This window comes from Sander lucioperca, chromosome 24, assembly GCF_008315115.2.
Source record: "Sander lucioperca isolate FBNREF2018 chromosome 24, SLUC_FBN_1.2, whole genome shotgun sequence".
Taxonomy (NCBI): domain Eukaryota; kingdom Metazoa; phylum Chordata; class Actinopteri; order Perciformes; family Percidae; genus Sander; species Sander lucioperca.
This window is the reverse complement of record NC_050196.1, coordinates 15,246,725-15,261,828: the sequence shown is the minus strand read 5'-3', so window position 1 is coordinate 15,261,828 and position 15,104 is coordinate 15,246,725. Positions and strand designations below refer to the sequence as shown.

The 15,104-nt window shown below is 42.3% G+C and overlaps 1 protein-coding gene across 8 annotated transcripts in view; it reads right to left on the bottom strand.

Annotated features, from left to right (window-relative positions):
* LOC116044473 (nck-associated protein 5-like) overlaps nt 1-15,104 on the bottom strand; it is a 127,403-nt gene that overhangs the window by 11,944 nt on the left and 100,355 nt on the right. For 7 of the 8 annotated variants that reach the window (XM_031291690.2, XM_031291692.2, XM_031291694.2 and 4 more), the window contains 6 exons: nt 10,839-10,943; nt 9,772-9,960; nt 6,008-9,570; nt 5,301-5,406; nt 4,170-4,257; nt 259-579 (listed from right to left, as the gene is read on the bottom strand). In XM_031291690.2, the coding sequence (XP_031147550.1) occupies nt 259-579; nt 4,170-4,257; nt 5,301-5,406; nt 6,008-9,570; nt 9,772-9,960; nt 10,839-10,943 (4,372 nt within the window). Of the gene's footprint in view, nt 1-258; nt 697-4,169; nt 4,258-5,300; nt 5,407-6,007; nt 9,571-9,771; nt 9,961-10,838; nt 10,944-15,104 lie in introns of those variants that run through there. The other variant, XM_031291698.2, reaches the window with a different exon arrangement.

The following is a 15,104-nucleotide window of genomic DNA, read 5'->3' as shown; positions in this document are numbered from 1 at the left end:
AGACGTCAGCGTTGATGCATTAGCTTCAAAATTAGCTGAACAAACAAGGCTGTTCTTTTAATCAGAGTCTAATAATGTGAACAACTTCCTCTTGTCTGGCGCCCTTGAGCACTCTGGAGGAAAATGTAAAACATAAAGTACAGTGACATTCAATGTTTCACTTACCTTCTGAAAGTGAAAAACTGTGGTAGGTTTTCAAGCTTTGGCACTTTGCCATCTTGCACGATAATAGTTTATATAAAGAGTTTCTCGACTTACCTGATGCTGCTAATTTGGGTAGGCGGCTCTGGGTGTCTTGTGTGTTGTCGCTGCAGGTCACACTGGACTCCGACAGGGAGTGACCCATGCTGGCAGGGGCATGCAGACAGGTTTTTGGGAGGGAAGGCACTTTCACATCAGGTTGTGAGGGGTCTGGGTAAGAAGAGGGAGGCTCCCGATCGAGATCAGAGGAGCAAGCGGTCACCCCATCGGGGCTGGATTCAGATTTGGGGATGTGGCGACCGCTGGCCCGGGTGACGGAATCGGGGAGAGGGAAGGTGCCGATCCCGCTGTCCAGAGTTCTCATCTGACAGCCAGAGCCTAAAGTGACAGGGAGAGGAGTGTGATGTCTGGGAGAAGCAGGGCTCAACAACAAAGGAAAAGAAAGGAGAGCATGGGTTCACATGCAACGGAAAGGGTTGTGAGTAAAGAGGGCATCTGTAACAGGTTCAGTAACACGTGACCAATAGGAAAAAGGAGAGAAGACAGCATTTTTATTTGATTTTGTAATATTTAATGTTCCTATCAGACACTTTTGATAGAAGCATTTGTAGCTATTACACTAACAACAGATGCACAATTATAATACGAGATGACACAAGAAAGCACCTGTTGCCAGCAATTCTAAAGAAAATGCACGAGGGCACGTTCCTGCAAATCATCAGAGTGCACACTGGGTTGTAATCAGCCGAAATGACAGCAAGTAGCAACAGATGGACGTCGTTTGGAAGCCACAGTTTGCAGAGCCGTGACTCAGGCTGGAGCAGATGGACGGCCATTCAGCTCAGCCCAGGTCCTTGTAACTGTGAACGCTAATGGCCAACAGTTACATCAGCTAATGAGTTGTGGTTCGCAACTCTTTGCTGAGATAGAATTTGTAAAGTGACAAGGCTCGTAATGTTCATTCAAGTTTTTTGTTCTCCCACTGTTGCCCTGAGAGATGATGAATCTCCTTCAGCCATCAGTTTTGTCTTTCACAATATTGGTGAGTGAAAACTCTTAAAGCAGACCGGCATGTTTTGTTTTCTTCTCTTTAGAAGAGGTGGTTCGATATTGACAGGCTCTCCTTCTAAGCTATATAGCTTTGTCTCGATGGGATGCTGGAGCAAAAACACAGCATACTCATTCCTTCTCTGAATAAAAGTTCTCTCTGAATAATGTTGGGGATCACAGTTGAGTTTCAAAAGAGTTTGCAAGGAGGGATCACATTTACATTTGAGTCTGAAGCTTAAACTATTGATCTATTTTCTCTTATGTCCATGGGTGCGATTGGTAATGCTCTAAAGTAACAACTGCGTTCTCCTGAATGCCAAAGAATTGTCAGTAAATTCCCAGATGAGGGAATTTAAAGAAATTATATCAAGTTTTTCGTTTCGTTTTACGTGTAGGTTTAGTTTTGATCTGACTTGCTTCTGACATTTGACACCGTATTGCGCATGGAGAACCTGTGAAAATGAGTCCTCGGTGTTTGGATGAACACATACACCGTGTTCTTTGGACAGATGGCCTGTGCGCATATCTACTGTGAGTCAGCAACAAGAATAAAATTCCTGATCCTAAATTCATGATGTAGTTGCCATGCAAGCAAATAATACACAAGTGCGTATTTGTGTGTGAGAGAAAGAGAAAGGCAGACAGAGCCATAGATTACACAACTGTATAATTGAATGCCAAACCTGGCTGTTCAAGGTGCCCCCTGTAACCAAACTATAACAAGGTCCGCAGTAATTCTACCCAGAGGCAACAACAACTGGACATAATGTAGTTTTTCATGAGCTCCCTATCACTTCTGTATACAATCTCCAGGGTTTAAGGGGAAAAGGCTGGTTTGTTAATACCTCCACAGTGCAAAATGGGCTTTATGCAATGAGGAGGTGTCAACAGGAAGAGGAAGAGTCATCACATCAACGACCATAACCTTATCTAGGAGATATTTCTGTGTCAGCAATCAGATGAAAATGCAATGAAAATTGACACTAATTGTAAAGTCACATTTCCACAATATAAAGTAGTAGCCTGGGTCATTAGAGTAAAGATCAGGCAGCAAGATCTGCTGCAAAATGTTGCAATAATTCCCTTTTTTTGTGCTCAAGAATGACGCTTTGTATCATCTCGTGGGTTGCTTGTAGCCCTGTGAGTTTCCAAAACAGAGTAAAGGCTAGAAAACCAGAAGCATCAGCACCTAGTGAAATAATTGCTGCATCATTGGTATTGATCAACAATGCCATCAAACCACTGCAGATATATTAGGGTCATCTGTGCTATGGGCCAGTCAAAATGTTATTCATTGTCCCTTTATAAGAAACAATACTGCCTCGAGGGAAGTTCTGCTAATACATAACTGACCGGTGTAGAGTGAACTTCAAAGTCCACATTCATAACTTGGATTTTGCTCAAGCTGCTTGCATTATAAAATGGCTGGATGTAAACTATGATTGATGTGTTTGTCTGGCGTTAGGCCTGTGAATGCTGCACTTTGGAGATACGTGACATTAAAGCAGCGCTGAGGAGCAATAAGCAGCCACAGCTGAAACCTTTATGAAATATTTATTTCATAGTCTGGACGTACTTAGATGAATGTAAAAAAAGGCAGCGTGTTAATCAGAATACAGAAACAATTAAGCGTTTCATTTTTGGCACCGTGGCTGTGACCCATCATGAGCTCATTTCCACACTCTTGACATTGTTTGATAAGTTACTTCGTCAAACCTAAAAAAAACACAACTGAAGCTATGAACCAGTTTCTGGTTCCATAGAGATTATTTCCACTAACACCTACCAAAATATAGTTTAATTATATATAAGAACTGGCTGTTGTGAAGTTGGAGTCCAGCTAATGTTCACCTCCATGTGTATATTCTGAAGGTAAACAGTGCCAATTATGAAGCAAACCCACAGTACAATAGCCATCCTTTACAGCCAGTTAGTGATATAGAATATTGAAATTAATTACAGCAGCTTTAAATGAACGAGCATCGTTTTTAACCTTCATTCAATTTGAAAACAAACGTCATGTTTTTAAAGCTTGGACAATTTAGGTACAATTTTGAAAGCTTTGCTTCAAAATATACAATTTAAGACTAAAACTATGAAAGAAATAGCACCTTTTTTTCATAGAATTTGTTATTAAAAAAAGGGCCCTACTCCAGCAAATGTCAATTCATGCTGCCTATGGCGCTATATTACAAGATATAAATCATTAGGACCTATGAGGTGGATCACTGTCTCAAATATCCAACTAAACTCAGTGACAACTGAGTGACAAACTGCACTCCACACCCTTCTCTCTCCACGTCGAATTACATACCGCAATGCAAGTTTGTCCCATTGCAATAATAACAATCATCATCTCGTCTCACAAATTGTTTGATGCATCTATTTTTTCAGTTCCTTGAGCTGCTCAGGCATTGTAAAATATCACCCGGTTGCACATCAATCACCTGACTAGATTGTCAACATGTTTTCCTTTTTTGCAGCTGCTGCTGCTTTTTCCCCACAGTAATGGCAAGTCTGGCAGTGAGAGGGAATTAGTTGGCGAAGGAATTGAGTTGTCAATCATATCAGGAAATCACAACTGTAAAATGTGTTAATGCTCTGTTGCACTGGTTGATTTGTGATGGTTAGTGACAGCCTTGTGTAAGCTACTTGAAAAAACTGTACTGATTGAGGTAAACACTTGCAAATATGAAACTCAGTGGCTTAAAACAGATGACACAAACTTTTGACATAGTGAAGGTAACAAGAGCGAAGTTGGTAAAAAGGAATATTTCACAGCAGATTTGAACAGTACCTGTACGTTAGTTAGTTTGTGATCCAATCCATGTGTTTTTCTTGGCATGGTATCACTCACTTTAACTATTTTTGGTGAAATGTTCCTTTAGGACCAACAGTCATACAGTACATAAGCTTACCTAGCATGTGGTCTTGACAAGCTGTGTCTGGGATGCGTCCCTCCTCATTTTCAGCCCTCAGGTTGATCTTCTGAGTCATTATAAGGGTCTAGAATATTAACACACAGTGCATGTTGGTGATATCAACTTCAGCAGCTAAAACACAACATAATATATAGTGTAGGTAAGTGTCTATATATGCATTTAGAAAGCTTCCTTTGAGGTAATTTGCAGAAGAAAAGTGAAAAAGTAGTACCTACAGATTCCTGTATTTTATGACTTTTCACTTTTGGAATTGTTACATACTGTATGTTTAAAAGTTTGATTCAAAAGGGAGTTGGCAATTGTCATACTTTCCTGCCTTACTTTAATTGTGTTATTTAAAAAAAAGTGGTTTTGAGGTGGTGCAAGAGAAGGAGCTCGTAGGTCATAAAGTGTCCCTCTTTTGTTGTATTTCTGTGAGGAGACGATAGAGAAAAAGCTTGGAGGATGGTATTAAATGGCCCCTTTGTCAAATTGAGTGCCTACGATAAGGGCTCCTTCATGTTATCAAAATTCCACATCATCTGGATTAAATTTCCTATATTATGCAGTGAGACTCTCTTTGTGTCATTCTATTCCTCCATTCAGCTCGCTCTTAATACTCCCTTTTTATTGCCGTCTTGCTTTTTTCAAGCTCTCTCAAGCACTCAGCCTCTCCATCATTTTTTTTGACTGACAGATAATAAAGAATAAATCCACAAGGTCATAATTTTGGCCTTTTGCTTACAGAGTGTGTTGATATGATTTGCCACTGGATATGCCTAATTTAAGTTTGTATTACATGCATGGCCTGCTGGCTGTCTCTGTGTGAGATGTAGTTTAAAAAGCTTTTCAGCTTTGTGGAAACAACAACATTGGCCTGGGTAGATAATGAAAAAGTAGGCGATGGATTGTGAGTCAAAAACACAATGTGAATCGATAGTGAGCCTTTGGGGGATATAATGCTGAAGAGGTGGTGCTGCTGTGGATGGGTTTGTGAAAAAGTACTGTACAAGTGTGAAAACCTGTGGGAATTTGCATGTATGCGTGTGCCAACAGCCTGACAGAACATAGCCAGAGACAGACAAACAGAGCTTGACACAGACACACATACAGTACGTGTTCACTTACAGCAGTATCTGGACAGATCTCCATATCTCCCTTCATTTCGCTGTGTTTCCTGGGTGTGGAGATCCCCGGTGGCGATGCAGCCACACAGTTGCCCTTCACAGCAGTCCTGCGAGGAAATAAGATTTGATCTGTTTTTATGTCTGTGTGCCGAGCTCCTCCTTTATCAACTCGCCAGGTAGAAAGTGAGCCTGCTGATAAATTGAATTGACCTGCTCTTTCACTTTGGGGATATGCAGGCAAACATATGTGCACACAGCAATGCCATCAAATGTTTAACAACCTCTATTAAGTGCTCCCTTTCAAGTGATTGCAGTTACTCTGGATAAATATCTGTCAGCTGTGATTTGAAGTGGCAAATCAATGAAGTGAGGAGTATGAATATATTGGCTGAGAGATGCTTTTCCTTAAGTGTGCTGACTACGTGCCTGGATGCTGGTCCGAGAATTGTTTATGCTCACTGGAGTGGAGTCATAACTCAAGCAGACAGCTGCTGTTTGTGTTGTTTATTTATCAGTTTCTCTAAACACACAGGTTTAATGCAGCGATGGCTCATGTTTAATTTAACAGAACAACTGATTTGTTTTAGTGTCGATTCACTTGAAAACTCTGAGAAGGCTCAGAGACCGGAAGTAATCAGCATAGCATCCAATCAATTAAGGGTAATTCATTCGTGATTTTCTTGATGACAAAGATGTTGTTTCACCCACCTGTCAAGAATCTCTTTAACAAACTGGTCTTTGCCGATAAAGGCTGTCGTACACTGGATCTGACTGGCAATCTGACCCATCTGATTGTTGCAGTGGTCCATGATGGAGCTCAGCTTGTTGTTCATCTCAGACAGATTCTGCACCTCCTGACTGTCTCTCTGCTGGCTATCATTTTTCTTCTTATCCTTCTTCTTGTCAGACTTCATCTGTTTGCCTCCAAGCACTGATCCAATCTTCGACTCTTTCTTCTCCTCTTTTCCCTTGGGGGAGTCTGCTTTCTTACCGCCCAGAGCTGGAAGTTTGCTCTTACGGAGGCCGAACCAGTTTGCCAGAGAGGGGCCCGTTTTCTGTTTGGTCTCGCTGGCAGCGACCTTCTCCTGTTCTTGACATTTCTGCAAATTCTCTTCAATTCCCATCATGACTTTCTCTTCAATAGTGCACACTGTTGGGCTGATTTTTTTCTCCTCTGTATCTGGAGAGTCTGTCTGGATTTTGACTTCCCTGCTAAAGTCTGGCTCATTTGGGGTGGTTGCAACGCCTCCTGTCTCTCGCACTGGCTTTTCTGAGCTATAGACACAAGAGGAAGGAGGCTGAAACTGTGGATGAGAGGCAACTTTTGCTGGCTTACGAATGTTGTTCAAACCAATCCTATCACTGATGGGTAAGCTACGTGCCTCTTTACCGTGTGACCCCTCAGCTTTGGAGCCTGATTTAATAGTTCTCTCAGGAAGGATGTTGTGACTATTTGACCCTGTCATGCCTCCGTAGTGGCTAAGCCTAGTCCTGGGGGAATGGACAGGGCTCTCCACTAACCCAACACTTGGTACATCCAAGGAACTCTGCCTTGACAAAGAGTTCCCCCTTTCACCAGAGTTGGTGATGATCTGAGTTCGGATTTTACCAGGTCCATCGAGAACATTGATGTTGGGTTTCTCAATGTAGTTGGTGCTGAAACTCTGGCTACGGGCTTTGGCCCCATTCATCCCCAAGGCCGGCTTTAGATGAGATTTGGTAGTAACAGATATGGATCTAGAGAAAAGTTCACTACTCCTTTTCCCTTTATCGCAAACGTCCCCCTCCTCTGGTAACACAGCAGCATGCACGTCTTCTTCCTTTAACCTACACTGGACCTCATCTTTCCCCTCTGTAATGGACATCTTGGGAGGGGAATCAATACTGTACACTGGCTTCAAGCTGTCACACTGGGTAGAAGCATTTGAAGTCACAGTCTCCTTGGAGACTGAGTTGATATGATCTTTCTCTTGCTTGCCTGGTATAGAGAGACTATTTTTATGACTGGGTGGAGATTTAAAAAAAGGTTTAAACCCCATTGGGATGCGAGTCTTTGAGGCTTTTTCTGCTGTGTTGGGGGAAAGCATGACCAAGCTGGGTGGGCTGACAACAGCTTTACCATTTTGTGGTTCGGTTTTACCTTGAGGGTTGTCCTGAAGCGATGTAGGTAAACTAACACAGGTCTTCTGCACTGTCTGATGGACATTTTCATGGGTTGCTCCTCTTTTATTTGCAAATGAGTTCTGAAGTGAGGACCCTCTGAGGGCACTGTAGGGAGGAGGGACATTCTTTGAGCTTCTAGGTGATTTTTCAGTTTCTGGAGCACACCCTGAGTTTGCAGAAGGGAGGTAGTCTTTCGAGGTCATCCTCTTGGAAGTGCCTTTAGTAGGTGTCATGGCAGGGGACTTTTGAAGGTGCTGACTGGTTTTCTCAACCAGTTTCTGAGGTGCAAGTGCAGTCCCGTAGCCTGCATCCAAGTCTAAACAGTCTTTATCCTTGATGGGTAGCGTAGTTTGCATATTTGGTAAAATTGAGGTGTGGTAACTTGGGGGAGGGCCCCTCACAGTGGTTGATGTGGATGTTTGAGCCACCCATGTTTTATGTGCTTGAGGCGACCCTTCGTAATTTGGTCTGATCAGTAAGGAGGTGGTGCGGCCCGGGGGAGGGGGAGGAGAAGGGGACCTGAGTTTGTTTTTGGTGGTTTCACAGTGTTTGTCCCTGGTTGGCTGTTCACCATTGTCAGCATACTCCAGGTGCCTCCTTGAGAGGTGCGGGGAACCAGAGGAGGAGCCTTTACTCCATTCGGCCCTGCTGGGGAGCTTGGAGTTTACCGCCTTTGGGCTCTGTATGCAGATTCCTGGTGTCTTTATGAACCTGGACAGTTTAACTGCAGGAGAGGAGGGGGATTTCTCCTGACCAGAGGGTCCTGAGTTTCCACTGTTACTTGGGTCAGTGGAAGAGCCCTTAGACAATCTCAGTGGGGATCCTGAGGGTTTGTTACGGCCGGGTATCTTTGAACCACTGGACTTGGAACCAGCAGAATCATTCATTGGTGGGATGGAATGGCCTTTATTGGGTCGGCTGCTTGGTGGTTTGATTAATTTCCTTTGTGGAGTCAGCTGCATTGACAGCCTCTCTGCACTGCCCTCCCTGCTATTGCTTGTTTTGCTAGACCTAATTTGATATTCAGATGGCTTTTCTGGAGATTCAAGAATGCTGTAGTTTCTTGCATTTTCTGCTTTTTGCCTTGTTGGCCTCTCTCGGGACACTAGTTCTGTGTAATCGGCAACTACCTTGCTACTTTGAATGTCATTTCGAGGCCCAGCACCTGCTGTGAGCTTCTGAGCACAAAGTTCAATAGGCTCTCCTTCTGCATCAAATATTGCCAAAATGCTCTCCTCAGACTGAGTACACTTGGCCCCTTTGGGCTCCTTAATTAGGCTGAAAGTTCTGGGCCTCCCATCTGCAGACTGGGTGCGTCCCTGCTCTCTACGCAAGCACTGTTGTGCGAGCAGCTTGGCAGAATCTCTTGACACCCTCTTGGAGTCCCTCTCTGCTAGCTTCGGTGGCTGGCTAAAGGACATTCCGATTTCACTAGACTCAGAGTTGAGTTCCTCTGGATCATCGACATCAGAGAGGTGATTAGGACCCGCTGGGTAAGAGGGGTTGAAGTGCAGCAAGGATGGTTTACTAAAAGCTGATTTCCGCCCTCCCTCAGGTAGAAAACTGTTAATGAAACTCATGAGTTTCTCAGGACGCTCTTTTGAGTCACAACCAGAAGGTTGTTTTGTAGCCCTGAGACCTGAGCTACAGTCACCTCCACTGTCCTGTATCCCCTCCCAGCTACACAAACTGTCTGAAATGCTGCGGGAGAGCCTCCTACAGTAAAGCCAGCTGTCTTTGGTGGGAATGTTATCTCCTCGACTGGAATGCGCCAATTCATCATCTGCATCATCGGAATCATAAGAGAACTTCTTGCCCCCAACAGCTGCAGTTCTACCCACATGGGTAGGCTTGAAAACCACTTTACTGCCACTCTTGATACCCAGCGAGTAGATGCCCTCGTTGGAGTTCATGCAGTCTTTGTCGCCTGACTTGGAGACCTTGGATGAAGCAGAGGAGCTCCTGTGTTTCCTCCTCTGGAGCTTTCTCAGTCCCTCGAGTATGTTGCTCTCTTTGCGCCTTGTGGGCAGCTGCTCCTCCAGGGTGGCGCAGATATTACTCGGGGCTGACGAACCCAAACTAAGCCTCTTCTCCCAGGTCAGAGATGACTACAGGGCAAAAAGAAAGAGCGGGTCAACATGTAAGAAAACATATTTTGTATCCATTTGAATTCATAATCAGCACACTCCGACAGCAAGATGGGGAATTAATTAGGGGTTTTGAAAAGAAAGACAGCAAAAACATGGATCTTGATGAGCTACTGTACTTCTATAGCTACTCTCAGTCTATTATAGAGGGAGAGGGTTTACCATTTTCCCACAGGAGCGTCCATCATTCCAGGTGTAGGAGCCGCTGGAGAATTCGCTGCACGCACTTGACAGGGACAACTCACTACTGCTACAGCTGCTGCGTGGGTAAACAGGCGCTGGCGCTGTCAGACTCAGCTGGCTCAGACACTTGGTCACAGGGAGACCTGCTTTTCCATTCAACTGAACCTCCTATGAGATAGAGAAAAGAGTCATCGTGTGAATAACATGTATAGGAACATACGTTAGAACTCTAAATGTGAGAGTACCTGATAAGTCACCGGGTAGAGTTGCGAATGTAATTGCTCTCTTGCTGTTAATTTTGTGATGAAAGATATTTAACGACTTGACAGACCGATCAAATACTCTGGCAAAGTTTCCTTTTTCAAATTTAATTTGAAAATATCAATCAAATTTCCAGTCATGTGCAGTCATCACAACACAGCAGATGTTTCTTCAATTAGTATCTCACTGCCAATAATTTGACTATGCAAATAAATTAGTTTATTGTTGTGTGCTAGATATGAAACAAGATATTCCACTAATCTCATATTAAGATTCACTTATGCGTATCGCCTAACACAACCTAGTTAAGGAGATGTGGTACTTTTGCACGTTTAGATAACGAGACGATTTATAATTCATATCTCGGCCTTTATCGGCCATTTCATTTCTCCCTCTTCTCTCAAAGCACACGTTAGAGTTTATCAGGTGGCATTCTCAGAGGGGTAAAAGGGTAAAAGAAGGGATCAAACTCATTTTCAGCCCTTAATGCATAATACATAAGATGACTAATGTACCACAGTGTCCTATGGAGTCATTTTTACTGACGACGACTCAATCGATGGTTTTCTGGTAATATGACAAGGATTTATTCCTCTTTGTGCCAAGTGATACTGCCAGCTCTTCCTGCTGAGAGCAGAGGAGGGGTCACGGCTTCAGATAGTTAGGTCTGTATTTTAATATCTTGTAATGATTTCTTGAGGGGGTTGCGGTTATGCTACCTGGACGATTTTTATGGCTGGACAAAAAAAAAGGATTGTCTTCCGCGTGTTTCCCATTAAGCTTACACTGGAGGGAGAGTCTGTATTTCTGGAAAGCAAGAAGGCCTTGCTTCTCTCTGTCTCCAGAAGCAAATCGGCCGCAGATAGATCCAAGATCCGAGAGTGGAGTTTCTGAAAGGCAAAAGGAAGGACACACCAGAGTGAATTTTGACTGCAGGAAATTAAAATGACACAACAGCAGAATGGTAGGGGGATTTTTCAATCATCAATACTTTTTACAGCACATAGCACAATCTAAAAGTCTTCTTTTAGCACCTCATCAGTATACTGTTCATTCAAAATATGATCAAATGTAATACCTGAAACATTTTAACACTTAGTGATCCTTCACATCAAATCTCTGAAGTTATACATATCAATAAAAATGAAATAAACAAATATTAATTAATAATCTACTCACATACATACCTGGACACTCTACTGCTAAGTTATGCTAAATGTCATATATTTATTAACTGTATAATAACACAATACCATACACAGTCCTATATATTTATCTTTATTTATCTGTAGTTTATTGTTTTTTACTGTTTGTTTACTTTTTGTAAAAAAATATTTAGCTAAAAGTTTATTGTTATTGTTATTCTTATACTGTATTTTTTCTATACTGTATTTTTTATACCTCTTTATTTAAAGAGTGTTTTGTAAGCTGCTGAAATCTGCTGCTGGAAATCTAATTTCCTTGCGGGAGTCATCCCAAAAGGATCAATAAAGAGAAGTCTAAGTCTAAGTCTACTAAAATAAAAATTTGAATTTGTTTTCCAACACCTCTAAAAGCCATACAGTATGTCGAGGCTGAGCAACATTTTGCCGGCCCATCAGATTCCCTCCACTGGTGCCACGCAGAGCCCTGATTCATACTCCTCGCTCAAAGTCATTAATGTCATCAGCCGGGAAAAAAACTAATGTGAATAGGAAATAATTGCATCGGGGAGTAAGGGATTCCTTTGATTTTTTTTTTTTTTTTTTTATTCATATGCTTGTCTGCAGTCTCTTTTGTTATTTAACTCTTGTGCTTAAGAGGGAGGGATACAAAACCAAATACATTTCCACGTATTAATCTCAGAACTTAATTACACTGGGTTCTCTGCGCTCAAATTAACTTAGACTGGAAATATGCCGGAACTAAACATTTGATCTTATGCTGAATTTCCTAGCCTTAGTTCCTACCATTAAAATGAAATGCACTTCTCATGCTGCGCACCTGCAGCAAAACAATATCTATCAAGAAAAGTGCACGTTATAAAATTGGAAGTCACCTTCAGCAAATGGAGACTGAGCTTTAAAAACCAACTGCTCAAATTTTCTATCAATGCCATAACATTTTAAAATAAAACAACTGGTAGATCTTCAATTTTTATTACATTCCATATAACTCTCAGTTTGTATGGACCTTTTTCTGTGTTGTGAAAGATGTCCTCTGAACATTGTGGTGCGGGAAAAAAGAAAAAAAAAAAAGAGCTCATAATGATACCAAAACAGTTTTTTGTGTCTCTTGAGAACAAACAACCTGCATCACTTCGCCTGTGGCCAAAACACAACCATCCTACTTTTTTCTCTTCAATTTTTATACAAACATTCAAAGAAAAAAAATCTTCTTTTTGTATTAGTGCGAGCATGTGAATTAGACTAATTACCTTCAGTGACTAGGTGGTAATGGTGCCATGGAAACAGATTGATTTTTCACCACATAGTTAAGTATTCCTTACTATTTTTAAGATTCATAAAACATCAAGCTCTGCATGCTCTCTAAAAGCTGGTTTGATTCCGTTCAAAGGCATTTAAAGTGTTAAGGATTCCTCAGTCGAGGTCCAAATTGTGCTGTTAACAGGTTTCGAAATGTAAAGCTTCATGGGCATTGCTCTTTCAAAATTAAACATTGCTTTAAGATGTATGTAAGGTTCCAGATGGCTTCTCATCCCAGTTTTAAAACTCATGAAATTGAAATTTTGTGCAGCTCTGATGCCGCATCGGTCGGGCCTCCCTGCTGTCCACACGGGGATGGGAGTGGCTGAGGTGTCATGGGAGGCTCTGATCTTATCGTAGGGTGCTGGATTTCACCTCCTCAGCATCCCCATCAAGGATTCAGTCAATAGTGTCACAGGGTCGCGGGGAAGGGGGGGGGGGGGGGTAGGCGAAGGAAACGGTAGATGACAAGGCCGTGTGCACACATCTTGAACGTTTCGAGGTTCAAGGCCAAGATCAAAGTCACAAATTAATGCATGCAAGACTGTAATATATCATGCAAATGTGGCCTTTTATTAACTATTCGTGGACATCCATTAGTCTGGCCGCCGACGGAGAAGTTCCATGTGTCATACTGAAGAAAAAGTTTCAGGCTTCCTGCTTTTGCACTTTGTCATTTTTTGGATTGACATTGGTCATATTTCAAGATAATGAATATCAGCCCAGAATAGCAGCTTCCAAACAAATACATCAGTATTGGCACTCGCTGTCAAAAACCCATCGGTTGAACGGTACTGCAACACACGTACAGTACACACAACGGCGGGCAGGTCAAGCAGTCAGAGAGAAAAGACAGACACTCACACACACACACACACACTCACACACACACACACACACACACACACAAACACACACACATTTTAATTCATACACACATACAACGCTCACCTGTATGACCCAATCTATATGTCTGACTCATCCTAAAGCTCCAGCTACACACAGCCTGGTAAACTACACTAGGATATGAGACAAAGGCTTGGCTATAATATGACAAGTAATATGACAAGACTAAAGTGAGATATATGGAAAATATCTTAAAAGCTCCATGCAAATGTTATTATAGAATTTCATTCACCACTAAAAAGTGGCATCATTTGTTTAAATTTGTGATTTAAAACTTTTTTGCACAGCAAGCAGCACGATTGATCGTCTAAACTGCAAAAATGCATGAGCAGTAATGAGGTCACTGGCGCTCATGCTGTGTCCTTGGGGCCCTGAGGTAGCTTAGTTAGGGACACACAGAGTATTTGTTCCAGTAATGGGCGACTCAGTTGCCACTTGCCTGTCACATTTGATAAGCAGCATATGTGGATGGGACTGCACACTACTTATTTTCCCTTAGTTGCATGGTTTGCGATAACAACCATCATTGTACTTTTGAAACGGCAAATGTCGGATTTTTCTGAAATGAATGCGTGGCATTTTTTTGGAATCAAACCAATTCAGCTGAAGGCGGCGAAGGTGCACAACTGGTGCAGCTCCCATTAAAAGCATTATGGTTCGTTATCAGAGAAACTCAAGATGCCCTCAGGGAACTAGAGAACGTTTAATTACTGATAAGCAAAAGGTCCAGAGCTAGATGGGAAACAGTACACTCATGTGGGTGATTAAGTCACCCTCTGCCTGTGGCTCCAGCAGAGAGAAGAAATGAAAACTCACCCTTCTTATTTTCATATTTTATTAGAATTTTTGCGAGAATGGTTTAGTAAGTGGGAAGTGAAACTGTTTGTTATTACACTAGGGTCTAGGTTTAGTTTCAGAGGTATCATAATAATGCTAATATAGAGTATTTTGGACAGAGCCAAGCTTCTGTTTCCAGTCTTTGTGCTAAGCTAAAGCTTGTTTTATGGTTCTGCGCAGGCTCCACACAGAGCTTTCTCTGTAGCCTACTTAAGTGGCCTGAGGTTTATACTTGTGCGCTGGTGTGTGCGTCGAGCCGGCGTGTGTGTGTGTGTGTGTGTGTGTTGGGAGTGGGGGATAGAGCGAGGGAGAAGTGAGAGAGTGAGGGCGATTAGCTTCGGAGCGAGTAGCGACTCTAGAGTCATAGTGAGAGAAACAAAGTGTCTCCCCTCTTCTTTCTGACCACGGTGGGAAATCTGTAGCAGGAAAAGTTAACCCTCTCCTTGACTTCATATTGTTTATGGAGAAGGAGAACCAGGAAATGAGTTGGGGGAAATGCAATGCTACCAAGCCACGGCTGAGCGATGTGCGTCGCTGCGACTAACTTACATTTTTCGAGAGGTGCACGTCAGGCTACGGCGTAGGGACCGGCGTAGACGCAGAGGCAGTGTTGGGAAAGTTACTTCCAAAATGTAATACATTATAGATTACTAGTTACTGTCATTTGAGAGTAATTAGTTATATTACAATATTACTGTCTCTGAATTGTAATGCGTTACACTACTTTTGCATTACTTTTGAGTTACTTTTACCAAAATAACAGGGGAAGTTTGATTTGGCAGCTAGCTTGTGAATCCACTTTAATACATCATAGATTATTCATATTTTGTATAGTTAATATAA